Genomic DNA, 24,659 nt, shown 5'->3' on the forward strand with positions numbered 1-24,659 from the left:
CTTAAAGAATGAAAGATAGTTCAAATATCTTCAGGCCTTAATTACTAACATGAGGGGCCCCTTCTCCAGAGGGCAGTGGGGATGTAATCTGGGTCTGAACGGAAGACAACGGCTGGAAGCAGTTGGAGACAGATGCCTTGGCCTGACTTTTCAGGGTGAGAGGCCTGGTCAGGAATCTGTGGCCTCCCTCAGACCTGGGGCCCCAACCAGACTGAGCCTCACAGGAGAATGAAAGAGGGAAAGGGCCCTCACGCTCGTCTCATTCACTCCCTTCCTCGTTTGGATGGGAAACGGAGGCCCGGAGTGGGGCTGGGGACTGCATCCAGTGGACATGGAGTTCCAGAGAGTGGGGATCAGCTCTTTTCCAAAAGACTCAGCACAAGCTCTGCGTGGGCAGGTGGTTCCCAGGTTGCATGGTAGTGAGTAGCTGGGCCAACTATAGAACCCATATCTCAAAGCTGGACTCAAAGCCCCCAAACAAGGTGCCAGGAAGGAGCACAGGCCATGGGATAAGATAAACTCATGTAAAATCTTGTCCCTCCTCTGCTAGAACCCTCCACCAGCTCCCATCTCATTCAAAGTCAAAGCTACCTCAATGGCCGATGAGGTCCCACATGCTCTGGCCCTCTACTATTATCTTCCTGCCACACAAGCAATCTCTCTGACCCCCAGGTCCAGCCACACTGGCTTCCTGGCTGCTTTGAACTCTCAGGACTTTTGCACCTGCTGGTCCTTCTGCTGAGAACCCTGTTCCCACAGATCCTTCACCTCACACAGCTGTTTGCTCAAGAATGACTTTCTTAGTGAGGCCTTCCCTGACCACCCATTTAAAAACTGTCCTTTACCCCAACCCCATCCCTAGCCTGCTTTCCTGCTCTGTTCTCCTGCATAGCACTCACCAACCTTCTGACACACTATGGATTTTACTGTGTATTTGTTTCTCCGCAAGGGCAGGGATATTTTTCTGTTTGTTGCTGTATCCCTGACAGTACCTGGCTCATCGTAAGCTCTCTATAAATATTTGTTGAATGAATGAAACAGACCTGACCGATGCCCAGCAATGCCTTGAGCAAGTCACTTTACTTCCTGCTGTTTGTTTCATCACCATTAAATCGAGATAACAATGCCATTAATAACAAGCATTACCATCCGTGCATGGAAGGCCCAAAAACCTGCTTTAGCTACATGTTCTCATTTAATATCAAAACAGCCCTATAAGGTGGGTTCTGATATCATGTCCAGTTGGTAAGTGAAACTAACTGAGGTTCAGAGAGGTTAAGTGACTTGTCCAAATCACAGAGCCGGTAAGCGGCAAAGCCAGGCTTCAAAGCCAAGTCTGCATGGCTCTAAGCACCCAGATTTTATCCACACTGCCATATACAAAAGACACCAAAGACTAAATGTGCTGTCAATGTCAAGATACTTCCTAAGTCACACAAGTGCGAAGGGTATCTCAGGATATTTTTGTCTTTGGAGCCGCTTGGCCTGGTACACCCTCTCTTCCACAACTGTCGTGTGGCTTGTGCCTCCTGCTCTTCTGGTCCCTCCTTCTAGACCCTGCACCTCAGCAGACCTTTAGGGATTTAATGTGCTCCCCTGCCCTTCCCATATTTGCTTTTTTCAAGGAGCCTGGAGCCAAAGCTATATAAATGGTGGAAACTTGGGCATTAGGTCATTTGGAGAAAAACTGGGGGGTAGGCAGAGGATTGCTTGGAGCATTGAATTCTTGTTCATCATCTCCTTGGATCAAGCACTGGCTCCTCTGTGAATTTCACCAGGAACTCACTCTTCTGTGCCGGCAATAAACTGCATCTCCGTGGGCACAGTATGCAGGCCGTTTTTCTGCACAGCAGCTAGGAGGAAAGAACACGATGTCTTTAGTGTGATGTAGTAAATGGGACAGGAGTGTCCCATTCTTGTGCAGTCAATCAAGAGTGCTTCCTCAGGTCCTGACCTATACTAGTCATTGGATCCAAAAAAAAAAAAAAAGATACTCAAAATTCCATCCTCCTGTCCCACCCATCCCTTTTTGGAGAGGGCTTCAGGCCCGTGGGCAGGGAGTTCGCTGCAAGGCTGCTTGACAACCCATAACTCAAGCCTAGGCTAACCTGAGCTGTCATTGTCAAAGGGGTGTTTGGGAAAGACTAGCTCTGAGTGGTAATGGGTCAGCAATGGGGTGGGTGACCCCAGTCTGCCATACATTCAAAAAGCATTTATTGAGCACCTACTGTGTACTATTGACTATGAGCTTGGGGTACACAGTGAATAATATAGGACAGTGTCCTTGCTCCCATGAAAGTTATATTCTAGAAAGGGAGACAGACAATAACCAAACAAAGGAAAGTTCACGTTGTGATGAAAGTGACAGAGGAAATGAAATTGGGCAATGTGATGGCAAGTGACTGCAGCGTGGGGAGGAGGAGCAGGGGGACTATTGTGATCAGGTCAACAGAGCAGACATATGAGCTGATGGCACTTGAGCTGAGACCTCAGGATAAAAAGGAGCCAATCATCTGAAGAGCTGTGGGAAGAGGGGTGGGGGCAACAGGAACAGCAAGTGCAAAGGCCCTGAAGTGAGAGTGTGTCTGGTGTGTTGGGAAGCAGGAAGGAGCTCAGTGGGGCTGGAGGGGCATGAAGCAGGAGGAGAGGTGGGAGAAGTGGCAGGAGTGAGGCGGCAGGAAGTGGTGTGGATCACACAGAGGTCTTGGGGCTCACAGTAAGGACTTTAGCTTCTCCTCTGAGCCAGATGGGAGTGGAGCCAGGGGAGTGTTTGAGCAGAGGAGAGTCAGGACAGGATCTGACTTCATTTTTAAAGGAGCCCTTGCTTGATAGGCCAGTCTCCCCACAGGAGCCTCGGAGTGTTGTGGAGACAACTGAGGGGATTAAAAGTTTCTGCAGCTGAAACCATCACCAAGAGCAAAAGAATCCATCCCAGGGCATTGGAGGTGTGACTGGTAGCTGAACACAGGGGTTCAGGGTTCAAGTCCTAGCTCCATCACTTGCTTTGTGACCTTAGATCAGTGTGGTTCCCACCTGGGGTCGATTCTGCCTCCAGGGGATATTGGACAATGTCTGGAGACATTTTTGGCTGTTGCAACTGGGATGGGGGGAGTTGGGGTGCTACTGGTATCTAGTGATCAGAGGTCAGGGATGCTGCTAAACATCTTACAGGACATAAGTCAGCCCCCACAAGAAAGAATTATCCTACCTAAAATGTCAAATAGTGCCAAAGTTAAGAAACTCTGGCTTAGATAAATCCCTTGACCTCCTTGAACATCTTTAATTCATAAAATGGAAGTAATAATTCCCCTAGGGTTATCAAGAGGATTAAAGAGTTGACTTATTTGCTATAGACAGAATGTTTTCATCACCCCCCAAATTCATATGCTGAAACCTAATCCCCAATGTGATGGTATTAACAGGCGGAGTTTTGGGGAGGTGATTAGGTCATAAGGGAGGAGCCCTCATGAATGGGATTAGTGCCCTTATAAAAGAGACCCCACAGAGCTCCCTTGCCTTTTCCGCCATGTGAGGACACAGTGAGAAGACAGTTGTCTACAAACCAGAAAAAGGCCCTCAACAGACACCGGATCTGCTGACGCCTTGATCTTGTACTTCGCAGCCTCCAGAACTGGGAGAAATAAATACCCAGTCTCTGGTATTTTTGTCATAGCAACCTGAACAACTAAAACGTCATTTAAAGCAGGGATTAGCAAACTTATTCTGTAAAAGGCCAGTGGTAAATATGAAAAGCCATATGATCTCTGTTGTAACCACTCAAATCTGCCATGATATCATGAAAGCAGCCGTAGACAATACAGAAATGACTAAGTGTGACTAAACATTTATTTTTGGAAACTGAAACCGAATTTCATATAATCTTCACATGTCACAAAATCTTCTTCGTTTGATTTATCCAACCATTTAAAAACATAAAAACTATGCTTAGCTCACAGGCTGCATGAAAAACAGGCAGCAGGCTAGATTTGGTGGGCCCAAGTTTGCCAGCCCCTGATTTTAAAAAGTTTAACAGGAATCTGCGCACTAGTGGGGATTTAGAAAATGTGGGTTACTACCAAGAAAGAATAAAAGAGTGGTCCCTCAAGTCTGGAACTGATCTGACCCAGATATGACAGGCACATCATTCTCTTGTTGGACCTAAACAATCTCACACATCACCGACTTCAGACAAAGTCACTCTGAGACTGATAAAATGAGACAGAGCAAGGACACCTCATAATCTCGTTTAAGTGCAAAGCCACTTGCCACCCACAAAATATCGAGCTTCCACTTCTCTTGCTAAATAAATGGTTACTTCTTGCCTAATCACAGAATCGTCCCCAGTCTCTGACAGCACCCAATCTAGAGCAAACCCTGCTTCCTTAGCCCCCATCCCCATCCCAAATGACCCAACCAAAGCCCAAATCCTATGAGAGGTGCTTTCTAGCACCCTCTGAGCTGACTGTAGTTGTCCGTGGTGTGTGCTCTCCCTCACTGCAGCAACGATAACAAACTCAACCTGTTTAACTACAGATGTATTCCGGGGGGCTTTGGCCACGTGGACTGGGTGGAAGGGTCTAGACTCCAGCCTCAGTTCTTTCCCTGTCTCACCAGGGGGCTTGGGGAAGTCCCTTCCCTTCTCCACCCTGAGCTGTTCTTTTCCTGCTGGTACCACGAGGGAGCAGCATTCCATGGTGGCTGACTGGGCCATTTTTACTGTGCCTGAGGCTGGCCCTGCTGACCACCGGCAGAGGTCTGAAGGCTAAATTCAGATCAGCTCACCCTGGGCCACGGGGACAAGGGCTTCAGGGCTCCCGTGATGGGAACACATGTCCACATGCAACACATGGGGCCGGAGGCCGGGGCACTGAAGCAGGAAGTGAAGGGCTGTTAATAGGACACTGATGCTGGTGTGCAAAGTCGCTCCCCAGGGGATGGCCAGACAGGAAGAACCCTGACCCAGTGACTCCCTACCCCCCACCCATCTCTAGCTCTCTCTGTACCCTTCTCACCCGGGTTGGGAATGGCTGTCAACGCAGCATCAGATGTCCGCAGAGCTCACCAGCATCTCGGGTATAACAATAGGCCACCTTCCTCAGCCCTGGACAACATTAGAATTTGCTGAGAATACCCAGGTCCCACCCTGGAGGTTCTGGTTTAGAGGCTCTGGGGACTCAGTATTTTTAAAAGCTCTGTAGGTCATTCTTTTGGGCAGGCAGGGTTGAGAAGACTCCCCTGAAGTTAGAAATGGGGAACTGAAGCCTCCAGTGGCTGTCCATGACCTTAGAGGGGGTGAGTGCTCACCAGTTTGCCACAGTCCTCACCTGGCCGCTTTTCTCAGCCATGGAAGCTGGTTGCTGCCAGCATCGAAGTTGGAGAGCCCTGATACAAAACTGTACGTGCTATAGACGAGGCAGAGGAAGCTATTCATACACACACGGCTATGAACAGTAATTATCTGTAGCAATTAAAATTAGGAAGGAGGGAGTTTCACTTTTTCTTTATGCAAATTAGTAATGTGAAAAAATTTGATACCAAGCATTATTTTTTTCTAATGATGACGATAAAACCAATGAAGATGAAGTTGAAAAAAAACTTGGAAAACCAAGGTGCTACTCAGCCCCTAGCAGCTCAGCTACTCTTAACCATTTATCCCGGGTCATCCCTGTACTTCCTGTGACCACGGTGACCCAAGTGACCACACGAAAACAGGCCAAAGTCTCCAAAGGTTCTGACTTCCCTGGGTCCAGAAATCACAGGCTGGTTAGGAGCTTGGTGTTTATGTAAGATCTTATTCAAATAATAACAATCCCTGAGTTTATATTGGGTGGGGGAGCTGAGAACTTTCACATTTGTAATCTTACAGCAGCCTCAGGACAGACTGGGAGAGCTGGGCAGGGGTTATTACCTTCCTCTTTACACCTCGGGAAACTGAGGCCCGGAGACACGGGGGAAGCATGGGATCAAGATGACCCACTGGGTTAATGGCAGAGTCGAGCTTGTTCCCAGGACTACTGATTCCCCACCCCTTGAGTCTCACCCCACCTCCAAAGGCACCCACCTGGCTCTGAGCTGGAGCAGCTGACTCTAATTGAACCTGCCCGGTATGACTGAAATGTTCTTGAAGTTTGGCACACAGAAGGCTCTCAGGAAAGAGTTCTTGTATCAGATTAGGTAAACAGCACCCCAGGGGAAGTCAAAGGTCCCCAGGATAGGCAGTTTTACATCCATTGATTTACTTAGTTCCCACAACTACCTGGGGGGTAAGGATTAATATCCCCATTTTATATATGAGGAAACAGGCGTAGAACAGTTCAGTAACTCGTTTGTTTATTTATTTATTTCACACACTTATTGATTATCTACTACGTGCCAAACAGTGTTCTAGGTGAACAATACTATAGTTCACAGCAATGAGAAAGATTGACACCAGCTCCCATGGAACTTGGAGCCCACGGAGGAGTCGGGTAATAAATCCTTCTCAACCAGCAGTCACAGGAAACTTCAACCCGAATCAAGGTGTAGGGTCTTATTATCCACTCATTCCAATTCCTGGAACTCTTATACTGGTTTTTATATAACAGCAATAGTATCACTGCCACGTATTAACCATGTCTATGTGCCAGGCTCTCATTTCTCATGTAAGCCTGACAACGATATGTCCGAAATGGGTGGTTTTGTCCTCATTTTATAGATGAGAGAAGAGCCTCAGGAAGAGGCCCCCTCTCGCAGCCTCATGAATGAAGAGGGAAGAGGAGGACAATGCTTAACTCAGCTGACAAGACTGCTTCTGGAATGAGAGCGTCTTGGGCATTCCTAAAGGAAAGGCATGGGTGGCAGCCTAGACATCTTTGGGCAGAAAAAAGGAGGGGGGAGAGTGGAAGAGTTTAGATTCAAAAGCCAAATGGGCCCCTTACTGGCTGAGGGACTTTGGGCAAATACTTCACCACTCTGTGCATCAGTTTCGTCCTCTGTAAAATGGGCATGATGACAGGGCCACCCTTGAAGGGCTGAAGTGAAGGATCTAATGGGAACATGCATGTAGAAGGAGAAGCCACCACCCATGTGGCCCTGGTCCCCCAGGCAGTGCAAGGAGCAGAGTGTGTAAAAGAACTGAAGAGAAGCAGCAGGGCTGCCCTCCAAGGCTGAGGATCCCTAGAGTCTTGTCCAGCGAGCCCTGCCCTGCACTGCCCCAGGCTCTATCTTGTTCTGGCTTGTAAGCACAGATTCCAGATTCAGACAAAGCTCAGCAACTAACTCACCATGTTGCTTTGGGCAACGTATTTTGCCTCTCTGACCCTCAGTCTCTTCGTCTGTAAAATGGGTGTCACCTACTTGATAGTACTGTTATGAAGATTAAATGAGCTAATGGGTGTGAAAAATTTAGCACAGTGTCTGGCATAGGGTGGGTCTTCAGGAAATGGTAGCTCACATCATCCTTATAGTTGTTGCTCTGGGTGTCCCTCAGGGACTTAAAGCCTCCAGGGAAGCCTCCAGGAGCCTCCTCGCCCCTATCCTGGCCCATAAACAGAGTCTCCACTCCCTCCACTCCTGTCCTTACCTCCTGCCACCAGGACAGAGCACAGAAACTGGATGAAAGAGAACATTTCTCTTTGCACTGGAATTACCCATTTTAGGTCTTGGGGCTGATCATTAACTAATCCCCGATCTCTGATCCCGCCACCTATGAAAGCAGAGGTCCACCCCAGCTTCCCAGGGTCTCCTGCCTCCTGACATCCTGCAGCATAAGAGGAAAGACTCTGGATTTCGCATGACTCTGTGTGTGACCTTGGGCAAGTCCCTTCCCCTTCTCGAGTCTCAGGTTTTTCATCTTCTTTCATATAATGAGGGAATTGGCTTTCACACTTTTTTTTTTTTTTTTTTTGCCACTAAACTCTTAGAAAAAACATCTATGGGAGGCAGAACAACAGAGGTTAAGAGTACAGGTGCTAAAGTCAACCAACCTGGATTCAAAATACCAGAGCTGCTGTTTTGGAATTATGTGACCTTGGGGACTACTTTAACCACTTTTTAAATTTCTTCCTCCATTTGCATTGCTCTAAATGAGGTCAAAGCTAGCTCCACTTCATTCAGATGTAAGGCCCTTAGATGAGACCTTGCATAAAAGTAGGTACTCAGTAAACATCGGTGATTGTTACTTGGAAGCTCAGGGTATAAAGCAGGTAAAGTGGGGGCAGCTGGGTTGAAATGAGAAAGCAGAGTTAACTGCTTGCTGCCACCCCAAGGTGGCTATGAGGTATTCTCTTGGAGCCCCAAGACTCAGGATGTGGCAGCCATTTTGCAACCACGAGGGAAAGACCAAGGCAATCACAGAGATACCAGTGAACAGCCCTGACATCTTTGTGCCTCTGAAATGACCCTGGAACTGCCCTTCTCTGACTTTTTGACATTTGAGGAAAATAAACCCTTGTTCTTTAAGTCACCTGCAGACAGGCATCCTTTTACCTGCAGCCAAAAGAATTCTCACTGATGCAGCTGATTTCATGGGGAAGAGAGTGGGCTCTGCAGCCAGACTGCCTGGGTGCAAAGTTGGGCTCTACCATTTGCTCGCTGTGTGACTTGGAGAAGTCAGTTCCCCTCTCTGAGCTCTCATTTAGTCACTTAAAAACATGGCAGCTACTTGTGTTTTGTTTTCTTTAGAACACAGTTTCAGAGGTTTAAGTGAATCCAATCCCTCATTTCACGGCACATTCTCACTATCTGTTGCACAAGGCCACTCTTTTTGTTTTATTTATTAATTTGGTCCCTTTTATCCGCATTTCCCAGTCCCATCCTTCCCAGAGCAACCACTGGGATGCGTTTAATGTGTAGCTTTTCCTCTGTTTATGTTCTTGCAAACGTTTTGTCTTTTGTATTTTTAATTTACATAACGATATTGTGTTCTATATCTCCTTTTGGCTTTTCCAATCACAACTAGGTTTTATGAGATTTATCTATATAACTATATGTCCCTCTAATTCTTTGTTCCTAGAAGCAGCATAGTGCTCAGTGACGTGCACCCACCACACTCAGTCTCCTCCTTTACTGGCGATGGTGGCCATACCACAACCCTAAACCTAACCCGAACCTGAACCCTAACCAGCATACCACAGGGAATGCTGCACTAAACATGGTCACACGTGCCTCCTCATGAACCTGTGTCAGAACGCCTTTAGCACTTGCATTCAGGGCCAAACTTCTGGGTTCCAGGGTATACGCACTCTTAATTTGATCAAATATTTGTGGAATGCCCTTAAGAAAGGCTGACTGTCCACACTGTCTAGCAGCGCACAGAGTTCCAATGGCTCCCATTCCTGCCAACACTGGGCACTATCCAGCTTTCTTATTTTTGCCAATCTCATTGAAATAAATCTCATCATTGTTTCAAGTTGCATAGCACCTACTTCATGAGGCTGTTTTGAGAGGGCAAGGAGTTAATGTATGTAAAGTGTTTAACTGATTGCTTAGTACACAGTAAATGCTCAATAAATGCAAATTTTTAAAAAAGGTACCATGGTTTGACTTAGTGAATTCTCAGTTGTTATTATTAAACTTGGCACATAGTAGGTGCTCAATAAGTGCATCCCCTTGGCCTTCCCCAACACCCTCTGGATGTCCCCACTCCCACTCTTCCACCTTGGTGGAGTTCCTCCCAGTCCCTTCCCACAGACTCACCTGCTTTCTCTTCACTCTCCCAGCTGAGGTCTTTACGAACCTCCTGGCCAAAGAGGCTCTTCAGGATGGCGCTGGCGATGGGCAGCATCATGGCAGTGGAGGCCGTGTTGCTCAGCCACATGGACAGAAAGGAGGTGGTCACCATCATCCCTAGGATGAGCCTGGGAACAGAGGGAGTTAGAGGCTGATCTAGAACTGGGGCCTCTGGTTTGTATCCCACTTGTTTACACATGGAAAGTTAAGGCCCAGAGACGACAAGCTAGTGACCAAGTGGGAACCAAATCCATTCACCACGCTTATTCTAGATCTAAGGAAATTGACTCAGTGTATATAAGTGAACTGACCTCAGGTGCCCAAGGTAAATTAGTTCTAAAGACACACCAACCCTGAAATTTTCTCTCCTTTGCCCACAAATCCTGGATAGCTCCCATTGCAGAATAAAGGTGTCTTGGTTTGGCACCAAGACTCTCCACTGTTTCACCCTAAGTGGCCTTCCCAGCCTCCTCTCTCCCCCTTCCCTTCCCACTCCTCCCAGGCACCCCTGCTCAGGCTCTGCTGAGTTTCTCGCCAGCTCCCAAACACGCCTTGATGTCCTGCCTGCCTGCCTGCCATTGCTTGGTCCCTCCCACCAACAGGAATCTAAGTTTAGTGATTTGCTTTTCTTTACATTGAACTCTTAATCCACCTGGAATTTATCTAGTTGTATAGAACAAAGTTGGATCTAAGTAGAAATTTTTCCTAAAGAATACACAAATTATTCCAACACCCACCACTTCTTGAATCCTTCCCTTTCCCACGGATTTCGATTTCTTCCAGATTATTTATTCTGTGTTTTAAAAATCTATTTCTGAGCTAGTGTCATACCGTTTTCATTGTTGTAACTTTAAAACATGTTTGACAGCAGCCTCATCCATTCTTCAAGGCCAAATGTAACCTCCTCCAAGAAGTCACCCTATATTTCTCATGTGGGCTCATATTGCACCACGTGTCCCTTAGGTATTAAATTCTGCTCTGTGCTGGGATCAGTTCTATAGATGGAATATCTCCCATAGAACTGACAGTTCCTCCATGAGGAAACAGCTACAGAGCCTAGCAGAATGCCTGGCCCAGAGCTGATGCTAGAAAATCATGAGTTATTCAGAACCTCCTTCTCCCTCATCGCCACCCCCATCCCCACCACAAAAAGAGCTCTCAAACCTATCCATTCAGTCCATCTCCACTGCCACCACCCTAGTCCAAGGTGGCACCATCTCTTGTCTGGATCCCCAGAACAGTCTCTTACCTGGGCTGCATCCGGCTTCTCACCTTCATCTGATCCCCACATGGTAGCCAAGAGGAATTTTTTTAAAAATGCAAATCTGGTCATGTCACTCCCCAGCTTAGAATTCTTTAAAGCAGAGATTGATAACCAGGGGGGCCATGGATATAATTTAGAATGGACATGATAGGGGAAAATATACCTCTATTTTACTAACATCTAATAGAAATTAAATATTTCCTTCAGTGATAAACATAGGCAAACAAGTTCAGTATTATTAGAAGGGGAGGACTTCCCTGGTGGTGCAGTGGTTAAGAATCCACCTGCCAATGCAGGGGACACGGGTTCGAGCCCTGGTCCAGGAAGATCCCACATGTTGCAGAGCAACAAGCCCGCGAGCCACAACTACTGAGCCCGCATGCCACAACTACTGAAGCCCGCGCGCCTAGAGCCTGTGCTCCACAACAAGAGAAGCCACCACAGTGAGAAGCCCGCACACCACAACGAAGAGTAGCCCCCGCTCGCCACAACTAGAGAAAGCCCGCGTGCAGCAACGAAGACCCAATGCAGCCAAAAATAAATAAATAAATTAATTAATTAAAATTTTTTTTTCTCTATTAGAAGGGGAGTTGTTTACCAGTAAAGATCACAGACACTTCCATATCACATTATAATAGTTGAGACATCTTGGAATATCACTGACACTCAGAACTGCCTCAAAACTACAGTTATGAGGCTGTTGCTAGATCTCATCATTTATTATGTTAATAAAGAAGTACATATAGTATTCTATCACAAATTTGTGTGGTTTTAAAAAATTGTTTGGATAAGTGCATTTTGCTGTAATTGTTGTGGTTGTTTTTTTAAATCCTATGTGTTGTGCTTTATGCATTTAAAAACATTACTGGGAAGGAATCCTTAAGATTCAACAAATTGCGAAAAAAAAAGATTAAAAGAACAACAATGACCTTATTTTAAAGGCCATTCAATCATCTTAAAATAAAAGTTGGAATCCTAGCTAGGGGGCCCAAGGCCCTTAGGAATGGACCCTATCTCCCTGCCTCTCCAAGGCCATCTTTCCATCCACTCCCCACCCACCATGTCACCTTGGCTGGTAAATAGAAAACCAGGATGACAACAGCCAGCATTTACAGTGCAGGTCCAAGCTACTGTATCACCATTTTACAGGCAAAGAGAGCCTAAGTCACCTCCCAGAGCAGGAAAGGTGGGATTCAGCCCCAAGTAGTCTGAGTCAAACTGCTAATATGGCCCCCTCTAAAACTACTGGACAGGAATCCCTGGGGGTGAGGTCTGGGAATCAGCATTTCAACTGATTCCCATGTGATTCTTACATACTTTCGAGAACTGCCCAAGGGCCTAGCACTGTGTCTGGCACACAGAGCGGCTCACTGAATATTTGAGAAATGAATAAACAAGTGGATGGTGGGACATGATGAGTTTGTTGCCCTGGATGACCAGAGCAGGAAGAGTAGGTTTGGGTTCCAAGAGATGTGATCCCTCTGCCTCGCCACCTCTGGGCTGGACCCATTACCTGGCCTTACCTGGCCGGCTGGACCCCAGTGAGCATCAGGACCTTGAGGGCAATTCTCCGGTGCAGGTTCCACTCCTCGATGGCGCTGGCCATGATCAGACCGCTGAGGAAGAGGAAGTTGGTGTCCAGGAAGTACTGGGCGCAGACCTTGTTGGAGGGCAGGATGCCCAAGAAGGGGAAGAGGATGATGGGCAGCAAGGCCGTCACCGAGAGGGGCAGGGCCTCCGTGCACCAGTACACCGCCATGAGCAGGATGACGAACAGGCAGCGACCTTCCTGCAGGGGGGAGATGCAGGCCCAGGAGGGTCAGCAGAGCTTTGCGTGGCAGAGGGAGAAGAGGTCCTGGAGCAGGGCCCATCAGGGCCCATTCCTCGGGGAGGCAGTGGAGAGGGTAAGTGCCCAAGGCTCAGACTTTGAGCCAGTGGTGTCACCTATCTGAGCCTCATTTTGCTCAACTATAAAATGGGGAAGCTTATCTGTCCATTTTATAGGATTGTCTGACGATAAAATGAAATACCCCATTGTCTTAGAGGTAGACCCTGAGATGAGCATGAGAGGGAAAAGTAGTTTGCTCGACAGAGAATCTCAGAAAGTTCTGGAAGGGCAGTGAGGAAGTGAAACAGAGAAGGACGCCAAGACAGTGTATTAACAAGAAGGTTACTATGGAGGGCAGCTGGGGCTCAATCTTGATGGGGACCCTAGAAGACAGTGTAGATCATGCCTCAGAGTAGTCCCCCTGGGAGGCAAGGAAGCTGGCTATTTATCTGCCAGCTCTTGGTCATCACTGGTTGAGGGCTGCTCATGGGAGCGTTAACTCTCCAGCACTTCGACCTGCCCTGTGCAGCAGCCAGATAACAAGTTCATTCAGAGCATCCAGGGCTCTGCAAGAAGCTACTGGCATGTGCAGAATGGTAACCGCCAACAGGGATGTGGACAGAGCACCAGCAGCAACTGCCGCATCCATACGTGGCATTTAGCACAATGTCCAACACTTGGTACCCACTCTATAAATAGTAATAATAATTACTGATATTTATTGGGCTAGTAGGTACCAGCTATTGTTTATTCATCACAAAATCCCAGTGAAGTACGTATAATTATTATGACCACTTGGTGGATTGGGAAACTGAGATGCCAGGAGGTCAGTAGCAAGGCAATGGTTGTGCAAACAAGACAATCTGCCTCCAGAGCCAACTCTCTTAACCAAGTACCCCACAGCTGTTATCAGCTGAATGCTAGAATCTATGCATTCAAGGTTGACAATGCAATTTCAAAGATTCAAAACAAAACGGATCTGTGGTTGCCAAGGCTGGGGTTAGGATGTTTGTGTTTTGCGGGGTGGTGGGGGGGCGGTGCTGCAAAGGAGCACAAAGGAAACTACTGGGGTGACAGAAATGTTCTAGACCTCGATTGGGGTGGTGGTTGCATGGGTTTGTACATTTGTCAAAACTTGTGAAACTATTCACCTGCTGATGTAACAAGAGCGCAGTAATGGTAACATCTGATACATCAGTGTCCCACAGGATCCATAACAAATAGTGTCTTATTATTCCCATAGTCACTATTTAAATAAAACTACCTACTGCCCTGAACTTGCCTTCTTATATTCTCTCAAGGCAATGATCTTGCATGTTCCAGTGAACACAGACTATTTCTTAGATTTGGTGCTGTCTGGTGCCATTTATTCTTCTTACTTCTTACTCATAGTAGGTTTTGTTGACTTTATTCGGTGTCCACAGCACACTGAACTGAATTCCATCCTAACAAGCACCATGCTAATAGAACATATCCTCAGCTACACAGGACAGGCATCAAACTATGTACAGACACTACAATTAGTTAATCCATCTAAAGGGGCAAGGTTCAATGGTCCAGGGAGACCAATGAGATGGCTTTGGCAATAATCCAAGCAACAGATACTGGCAGCTAGGGTCTGATGGGAGGAGTGGAGGTAATGAGAAGTCGTCAAATTCTGGATCTATTTCTAAGATAGCTTTGCCAAGGATCTGTTATGATGTGTAAGGCAAAGAGAGAAGCCCAGGGTAATTCTAGTTGTTGGCCTCAATGGAAGAATGAGGTTGTCCATTACTGAGAGAGGGAAGACTGTAAGACACACCTACATACATTTCCAAACCTTGAAAACACATCCTGAGACTCTGCTTAACACGCCCAACATAGGAGAATTTCCATTTCCCAAGTGCCTTAGCTTTTGTACCAGTGTTTACATTCTCTCATGCAATTTACAGACCTACAAAAAGTCTCTTGCTGAGGGAATTTTTGTAAAACAAATCCTCTTTTCCCATTTGTCTATTTTTTCTTTTGTTGCCTGTGCCTTTGGTGTCATATCCAAGAAATCATTGCCAAATCCAATGTCCTGAAGTTTTTGTCTTATGTTTTCTTCTTAGATTCTTTTTTTTTTTTTTTTTTTTTTTTTTTGCGGTCCGCCGGCCTCTCACTGTTGTGGCCTCTCCCGTTGCGGAGCACAGGCTCCAGACGCCCAGGCTCAGCGGCCGTGGCTCACGGGCCCAGCTGCTCCGCGGCATGTGGGATCTTCCTGGACTGGGGCACGAACCCGCGTCCCCTGCATCGGCAGGTGGACTCTCAACCACTGCGCCACCAGGGAAGCCCTTCTTCTTAGATTTTTATAGTTTTAGGTCTTATGTTTAGATCATGAGCACATTTTGAGTGCATTTTTGTATGCGATGTTAAAGGTCTAACTTCATTCTTTTGCATATGAATATCCAGTTTTCCCAGCACAATTTGGTGAAAAGATTGTCCTTTCCCCATTGAATGGTCTTGGGACCCTCTCCAAAAATCATTTGACCATACACGTGAGGGTTTATTTCTGGGCTTTCTATTCCGTTCCATTGGTTTATATCTGTCTTTTTGCCAATACCACACTGTTCTGATTACTGCAGCTTTGTAGTAAGTTTTGAAATCAGGAAAACTTCTGAGTCCTCCAGCTTTGTTCTTTTTCACGATTGTTTTGGCTATTTGGGGTCCCTTGAGATTCCACATGAATTGTAGGATGGGTTTTCTATTTCCACAAAAAAAACCATTGGGGTTTTGATAGGGATTGCACTGACTCTTTAGATCACTTTGGGTAGTATTGCTATCTTAACAATATTAAGTTTTCCAACCCATGAACACAAGATATGTTTCCACTTACAGTCAGTCCCCTACTTCTGATGGTTCAACTTAACGATTTTTTAAACTTTATGATGGTGCAAAAGTGATAGGCATTCAGTAGAATTTTGAAGTTTGATCTTTTTCCAGGCTAGCAATATGCAGTCTGATTCTCTCTCCTGATGCTGGGCAGTGGCAGCAAGCCTCAGCTCCCAGCCAACCACACCATCATGAGGGTAAACAACCGATATACTTACAAGCATTCTGTACCCAGGCAACCATTCCACTCTTCACTTTCAGTACAGCATTCAATAAATTACATGAGATATTCAACACTTTATTATAAAATAGGCTTTGTGTTAGATGATTTTTGCCCAACTGTAGGCTAATGTAAGTGAGCACATTTAAGGTAGGCTAGGCTAAACTATGATGTTGAGTAGGTTAGGTGTATCAAATGCATTTTTGACTTACGATATTTTTAATTTACAATGTGTTTATTGGGATGTAACCCCACTGCAAGTTGAGGAAGATCTGTATTTATGTCTTTCATTTCTTTCAGCCATGTTTTGTAGTTTTCACTGTACATGTCTTTCACCTCCTTGGTTAATTCCTAAGTATCTTATCCTTTTTGATGCTATTGTAAATGAATTATTTTCTTAATTTCCTTTTTAGATTGTATAGAAATGCAACTGATTTTTGTGTGTTGACTTTGTATCCTGCTACTTTGCTGAATTCATTTATTAGTTCTCACAGTTCTGAGTTGTTGGGGTCAGGGAAGAATAATTGTAAAACAAATCAACACCACTTGAAACGAATATTTTAAGAGGTCAGATTATTGGACACACATTTTAAAGATCGAAAGCAAAAGCAATAATATGGAATCAAATACCACAACTAAAAATTGCCTAAGTGTTGATTTCCTAACATCTTTTTGGTTCCTATACCAGGCAGATTCCTACATATCAGGGATGCGAGATATTAGATAATCACAGATTTATAAGTATTTATAACTTCCATCCCTTTGTCCAAGCAAAATTGTATATTGAATCACAATATAAAACAGAAAAACCTTGAGAGTAAAATTTAGTTAAAAGAAGTTTTTCTGGGAGAAGTGGGATGAGCAGCTCCCTACTGGGCCCCCTGTTCGCTCCCTCCCTCCCCTCCCACCTACCCTGGCAAACCTAATACTTCCCTGATCCAGGAATTCAATGGAGGACAGTCAGACCATCGCCAAGCCCCCTGCTTTATGGATATGAACACTGAGACCAGAGAGGCAACAGAAAGGTGTCAGGCATGTTTCTAGAACCCCAAACTGGGGTTTCCCAGGCAGCTGAGATCCTGCGCTGCATCTGTTATAGAAAAGGACCTCTTTGTCTCAATGGGTGCTTGGAGCCAAAAGGCATCGTTCCAGGGTTCCACAGAGGCAAACAAAGGGGCAGACCCAACCCAGGTACTCCTAGTACAGCAAACAAAGATGCAGGAAAGTGGCAGCACAATAAACAGCACCCCATTTACAGAAGCTTCTGGAATGCCCACGTTCTGCCAGGGGAGTTTCAGGGACCACCCTGGAAGCCAATGAATCCAAAGGTTCAGGCCACAAAAAAGCAAATTTGGCCAACAAGGTCTTCTTAGGGCTTGGAACCTGTGAGTCCACAAATGGACCCGAATATCAGCTAGAGACAGTTTTCATAGCTCAGAGAGGTCAAGTGACTACTCTGAAGACACACAGCTTCCTAGAGATGGAGCCAGGTTTTAAGTAGAAGGCCATGTCCTGGCTCCTTGTGTGGCAGAAGCATGATACCACTTGTCTCCATCCCCTTATCCTGCTTCATTTTTCTTCATATAACCAATTGCTGCCACCTGTATTAGTCAGTGTTCCCCAGAGAAAGAGAATGGATAGGACATATCTAGATACATATAAGAGGAGACTTGTGATAGGATTTGGCTCCCACAGTTATGGAGGCCAGGAAATCTCACGATTTTCCATCTGCGAGCAGGAGAACCAGGAGAGCTGGTGGTGTAATTCAGTCCAAGGTCAAAGCCCTGAGAAGCAGGGGACTGCTGGTGTAGGTTCCAATCTGAGTCCAAAAGCCCAAGAACCGGAAGCTCCGATATCCGAGGGCAGGAGAAAATGGATGGCTCAGATAGAGCAGAAGGGAATTTGCCCTCCCTCCACCCTTTTGTTCTATTCAAGCCCTCAGCTGATTGGATGATGCCCAACACATTGGTGAGGGCAGGTCTCAGTCTACTGATTTAAATGCAATCTCTTCCAGAAACATCCTCACAGATACACTAAGAAATAATGTTTCACCAACTAACTAGGCATCTCTTAGCCTAGTCAAGGTGACATAAAATTAACCTGAAAGCAGATTTTGTACTTTACTGGTTTTCTCTTCCACTAGAATGTGAGCCCTAGGAGGGGAGGGATTGTGTCCCGGAAGCCAAGAACAGTGCCTGGCACATAGTAGGAACCCAAAATATTTGTTGAATAACTAATACATGCTTCTGCAACTCAGACAGTGCTTACAACATGTTCACTATCATCCATTCAGCAAACATTATTCCTGACCACGTGCTAAGCACCAGACTGGGAGTTGAGACTACAAAAATGACGGAGACATAGTCATGGCACTTTTACCAAGAAATCTGACAGTGCCAATCATAGGACCATTCTCAATGGCTAGTTCTTCTCAAACTCCAATGACCTTATCAGACTCTACCCACCAAATATCCCTCACGTGGCGTGCTGGTAAATGTTTAACAACTGGCTCTCTGAAAAAACTGTGGGTGTATATGTTTGTGTGTGTGTGTAAAAGTTCTTGATTATTATTCAGTTCAGCTAAGAAGTCACTCATATCATTGACCACTGAGTTTAGTTCCACTATGAATGTCGGTTATGTTTTAATTTACATTAATTATTAAGACAAAACAGACACAATGAAGGAACATGTCAGAACATCACTTGCTTACCAATGGTGTGTCTTCTTTACTGAATCAAATGATGGTTTTCAAATACCGGAAGAATAGTTCCTCATTTTTTGTGCTAGTCACAATATAACAGCTATAGACAACACATTTTAAGTGTGATCTGTATTACTAACTTTTCCCATTACCTTCTTAAGTCTAGACAAGCAACCAAACAATGAGCTAAGCCCTGATTTGTAGTGTTTACTGATTTCTATGGTGTAAATATGCCCACATGGCTGATTTCAAGCCACCAAGTTACATCACTGAGCACAGTGTTGGAAAGAGATGGACTGTATCACAGCACTCCACAGTATTTCCTCCGCACATACAGATGTAAATAACAGTAGATGTAAATAACCTCAAGACCATAGATAATAGTAAAACAATTAGGAAGTGATGAGTTTTGACTATCTATTACCTTTGTTTTGATATAACTTTTTAACCCCAATTAATAAAATTTCATTTTAAATAGTATCTATGTTTAACAACTAGCTAGCAAAATTCGTGAAAATGTAACCATTAGGTCTCGTGAACCAGTACATGGGCTCCAGTCACTCTGTGGGCCTCCAGGCAGAAGAACATCCATGGAAAGCCCCCAAGGAACCTGGGTCACATTCTGGTGCAAACTTGACATTCTTCAACCCCTGTGCGGTATCATGCTCCATAATGCATCCATTGTTTAAGAATATACAATTATTTGCTGTCAAAGTTGGAAACTTGCTGCTGGCTTTGGAAGACACAACTATCCTGTTTTATGCACCACCTGACAGACCAATAGGTATTCCAGTTTGAAGAATATATGTCTGTCTTAATCAGCTCAGGTTGCTACAAGCAAATACCACAGACTGGGTGGCTTAAACAGCAGACATTTATTTCTCACAGTTCTGGAGACTGGAGGATCTAAGATCCAGGTGTCAGCAGATTTGGGTTGTGCGGAGAGCTCTCTTCCTGGCTTAAAGACAGACGGCTGTCTTTTCCTTATGTCCCCACGTGGTCCTTCCTTGGTGCCAGGCATGCAGAGAGAAGCTCTCTTCTTATAAGGGCTATAATTCCATCATGGGCGCCCCCTGCCCCGCCCTCACGAACTAATTTAATCTTACAGCTTTGAAAGGATACTAAATGGATAGTATGAACTACTTTATACCAAAAAATGTGATAACTCAGAGGAAACAGAAAAACTTCTTGAAAAACATAACTTATTCAACTATCAGAAAAAGCAAAGCTGAATATTTCATTGTCTATTAAAGAGAATCAATCATTTAAAAACTCCCCTCAAACAACAACAACAACAACAAAACCCCTCTAAGCCCTGCTGACCTCGATGGTAATTCTACTAAACATTTAAGGACTAAGTAATACCCATCTTACACAAACCCTTCCAGAGAATAGAGAAAAGAGGAGCATTTCCCAATTCATTTTGTGAGGCCACGGTAACCCTGCTACCTGAGTTATCCTTACAAGGGCATGAAAAGAAAAGAAAAGAAAAGAAAAGAGAATATTATAATGGTCGAGGTCAGTGGCATGAAAAGCCACCTGGAAAATCTGAACCCTAAGAAGCTCTGTTCAGAGCTGCCTTTTCTATCCTGCCTCACATCACTATGCAGGAGAATAATTATGATAATAGTGACAACCAAAACCACCAACATGTTTTGAGTATTTATTAAGTTCCAGGTATTTTACATGTATTAATTCATTTAATGAGAGGTCCTATTATTTTTCAGAGGGGATTATAAATGACATCGATTTAGTCATGCATGTAATTCGGTCCCAGGGTAGTGTTGCTGCTCATGAACTGCATATCTAAACAGAAATTCTAATCTTTAAACTCTCTTCCCCTAAACATTTAAAGGGCTCCGAGTATAATGAGAGTTAATGAACAAGTGCTTACAACCGGCCAGGTACTTTTCCTAGTAATTTACATGCATTAACTGATTCCGTTCCACAGCCACGCTTGGAGGCAGATATTATTATCTCCATTTTAGCGATGGGACAACTGAGGCAAAGAGGGTAAGTCAGGTAACCTGCCCGAGGATGCTGAGGCAGAGCCAGGATTTGAACCCAAGGCGGTCTGACTCCAGAGTTTGCACTCCGTACCACTCCCCATCTCTGCATGATCCTTGGGTGCCCTTGCCACATTCCTGCAGCCTCTAACTCTCTAGCATCCCTGGAATCTCTCGCATTCCTAGACCAAAAGAACCCCTCTCAAGCCTGGCCTTGCCATCTACGTCCCTCCATCACCTCTCGTCTGTGCCCCCACTGCCTCCAAAGGGCATGCTTTTAATAATCACCATGTCCCCTCCCAATTCTCCCATCCAGGAGCCTCATCCTTCTTTCCATTTTGGCTCTTTTTCTCTAGAGAATAATCTAACTGGAAGCTAGAGTCCTCCCTCTCTTCATAGGATAGCAAGCACCACCACCACAGTAAGACGACTAAGACCCAACATTTACTGAGAATGTACTATGTGCCAGACACCATTCCAACTACTGTCCCTGCATTATCTCAGTTTAGTTGTGATAGTCACAACAGCCTTATGAGGCAGGTCCCGTGATTATCTCCATTTAACAGATAAGGAAACTAATGCACAGAGTGATTAAGTAACCTGGCCAAGGTCACAAGGGCAGCCTACTGGATAAAACAGGCAGGTTCCCAGGCCTCCACTTAGCATTATGTCAGTACAGAAGCAGGAGGTGGGGAGAAGCTAAGCAGGTTACTTCCAAATGTCCAATCAGCATCTGGATGAATAGCAATGAATGAATCTTTTAGCATAAGTATAACCCATGTAACATTTGGGACATACTTATACTAAAAAAATTATTCACTGTTCATCTGAAACTCAAAGTGAACTGGGCACCCTGTATTTTATCTGGCAACCCTAGCTGGACAAATACTCCAAAGATGTGAGGAGGAAAATCCTGAGTGTTCCTTGAGGACCAGAGGTGGGTCACCAGGGCCAATTTAAATCCTGCCTAAGAAGTCTGCTTCTATCTAGGACCCCCCCATAAAGTTCACACACAGCAAACCAATGGAAAACCAGGCACTGGAAGGGCTCAGCCTATCAGATAAAATGTATCCCACAAGGAAAGTGTTCCTGGAGTGGGGACCCTCTACTCCCCCACCTCCTGCGATGCTCGCAAGACACTGTGTCAGACGAGGCCCCCTGTGGGGGAAGCCAGCCGAACAGAGGAGCCATCAAGCACTCACCTGCTCCCCAGGCGCCTCCTGCCCTCCTGGCTTCTCTCACACTGGATGTCAGAGACCTCTCTCTAGAACACGAGGAAGGGGAAAAACTTAAGGGGGAGTCCGGGAGAGAAGGATCTCCCTCTCAGTGGCTCCCAGCCCGTGGAGCACCCAGGTAGGGGAGGGAAAAAGACTTCTTCGAACCAAGTTCCACATTTTGATCCTTGCCTGGAACCGAACATTGACTTTCTGAATAGAGATCGTGTTTGTATATTCAAGTAACTGGAGGATTTTAATTACTTCTCAAGAGTGATGGGCAAAGTCATGGTCTGCAGGAGTTTTAGTACAGGTTATAGGGGAAGAACATCCCCTAGTGAATACATTTTAGAGCAATAGCTGGAGAGAAAAATAAACATGACTTTTTTAAAAAAATTAGCTTTATGAGCTATAGTTTACATACAATAAAATGCATCCATTGTAAGTGTACAGTTTGCATTTCAACAAATGTATGTACCCATACAACCACCATCCCAATCAAGACATAGAACATTTCCAATAAAGAAATATACACACAAAGGAATATTACTCAGCCACAAAAAAGAATGAAATAATGCCATATGCAGCAACATGAATGGATGTACAGATTATTATACTATATGAAGTAAGTCAGATAGAGAAAGACAAATATATGATATCACTTATATGTGGAATCTAAAAAAATGATACAAATGAACTTATTTACAAAACAGAAACAGACTCACAGACATAGAAAACAAACTTATCAAAGGGGAAAGGTTGGGGGGATAAATTAGCAGTTTGGGATTAGCAGATACAAACTACCATATATAAAACAGAGGACCTACGGCATAGCCCAGGGAACTATATTCAATATCTTATAATAAACTATAATGGAAAATAACCTGAGAAAGAATATATATATATGTATATACATATAACTGAATCACTTTGCTGTATACCAGAAACTAACAGAACATTGTAAATCAACTATAGTTTAAAAAAAAAGGTATAGAATATTTCCATCCCCCAGAAAGTTCCCCTTAGCCCCTTTCAGGTCAATCCTCACACCTCCTCCAAAACACTGCTGTGGTTTCCATTGCTATAGATCGGTTTCTCCTCTTCTTGGACTTTACTTAAATGAAATGATGTACTTTTGTATTTTCTGCTCAGTATAATGCCTGTGGATTCATCCATGAAGTTGCATGTATCAGCAGCTAATTCTTTTTTACTACTGCATGGTATTTCATCCTGTAAATATACCACTCTTTCTTTGTACATCTTCTTGCTAGTGGAAAGTGGAGTGCTTCCATTTTGGCATTATTATGAATAAAGCTGCTGTAAATATTCAAGGACTTCTGCTTCGGGGGTGACATCCTGCCAGTTCTTTAGTGCAATGTATTAATTCTGCACATTATAGAATGGGGGGAGGGGGAGAAGTGCTGGTAAATTCTGGCTGCAAGTGTTGCCTTTCAAAGGCCTTGAGTCCCAGGCATGCATTCTCCCTCTCCCTCTTTCCCCTCTTTTCTCTCTCTCTCTGTTTCTCTCGCTCCCTCCTGTTCCCTCCTCGCTCTCTGGGTGCTCTTGCCGGGATGTCAACATCAATCCTTCGTGGAGGAATGATTCCAGATACAGCATGTGTCAGCCAGGGAGGTGATGTGAGGGAAATGGCAAGAGTTGGGAAGTCGATCCTTGGCCCACACGGGGCTTGGGCAGTGAGTGAGTGGCTCAAGAGTGTTTCATTACCTTGCTGGTTAGGGATTGCAGCAGGGCCGAGGTGACCCCAAATAGCTTCCCTGCCCCAGCTGAGCTTCCTGTGGGCAAACTGGATTCAGAATTGCCATCTGGATGCCAGACATCTGGTGAGGAATTCATAAGTACTACTGCCCCTCACCCCCACCCCTCCACCCCGGCGGGCCTCGAGGACAAAAACTGGCTTCTGGAGAGCAAAAGTCTCCCAGGAGGCATGGAGGCAGGGACCAGAGAGCTGGCCTGTGGACAGTAAGCAGTGGGCTCTCAGAGATCCAGCGGGCCAAGCCCGTTCCCACCTCCAGGTCTTTGCACCTGCTGTCTCCTCTGCCTGGCCCACCTGGCCCTCACTCCTTGATCTCTGGCCCCTTGATCTCTGCCCAGCTCACTCCTTCTTGTTGTTTGGCCTCATCTCAAAGGTCTCCTCTTCACAGACCACGCTATTGTCTGTGGTCTGATCTCTACCCTCCAGCCTTCTTGTCAAGCACTTACCAATGGCCGAAGTATTTCTTGTTTGTTCACCTATCATTAGCTCTCTTTCCACCAGACTGTAAGCTCCATACAAACAGGGCCCTTGTCTGTGTTTGTTCACCTCTATCTTCAGGGCCTCGATGGACATTTGTTAAATGAATGATTAAGTACTCTAAATCAGGCATCACAAACTCAAATGCAAGGGACAATTTAATGAACGAAGTGGGTTGGCATAAGAAATATCACCTTGTTTTCTCAAGTCTGATTTGCAATTCTGACAGTGTTGTGGGTACAGAAAACCATCCTTTGAGCAGGGGAAAAAAATGCCCAAGTTTAATGATAAATTACAGCTGGCATTGGGCTTTAGTGTCATGGGTGCAATAGGGAGGAGCGGGGACTGTGGTGAAGTGGGGAACATAGGCCCCTTGGAAACAGCAACTGCTGCTCAGCTCCTGACTGTTGCCATGGGGAAACGTGGAGGCCATGATGCCAGATCTCCTGTTTTTTCAAGAGAAGCTTGAAATTGTGCTTTTATGTGAAATCTCACCATTTTAAATGATTTGCTCATTAAAAGGAAAGTGTGGGCCAAAAAACACATCTGCAAAATGCATCAGACCCATGGTCACCACTTTATGACCTCTCGTCTAAATGGTTTTAATTAGTGGAAA

At 45.2% G+C, this 24,659-nt stretch overlaps 1 protein-coding gene across 3 annotated transcripts in view; it reads right to left on the minus strand.

The window, feature by feature from the left end:
• SLC13A3 (solute carrier family 13 member 3) overlaps positions 1-24,659 on the minus strand; it is a 77,145-nt gene that overhangs the window by 33,441 nt on the left and 19,045 nt on the right. Inside the window, exons 2-4 of one of the 3 annotated variants that reach the window (XM_007446926.1) lie at positions 12,496-12,761; positions 9,676-9,836; positions 1,787-1,853 (exon numbers count right to left, since the gene is read on the minus strand). In XM_007446926.1, coding sequence (XP_007446988.1) covers positions 1,787-1,853; positions 9,676-9,836; positions 12,496-12,761 — 494 coding nt within the window. Of the gene's footprint in view, positions 1-1,786; positions 1,854-9,675; positions 9,837-12,495; positions 12,762-24,659 lie in introns of those variants that run through there. The other 2 variants (XM_007446927.1, XM_007446928.1) reach the window with 2 other exon arrangements.

Source organism: Lipotes vexillifer, unplaced genomic scaffold (genome assembly GCF_000442215.2).
Source record: "Lipotes vexillifer unplaced genomic scaffold, Lipotes_vexillifer_v1.1 scaffold565, whole genome shotgun sequence".
NCBI lineage: Eukaryota > Metazoa > Chordata > Mammalia > Artiodactyla > Lipotidae > Lipotes > Lipotes vexillifer.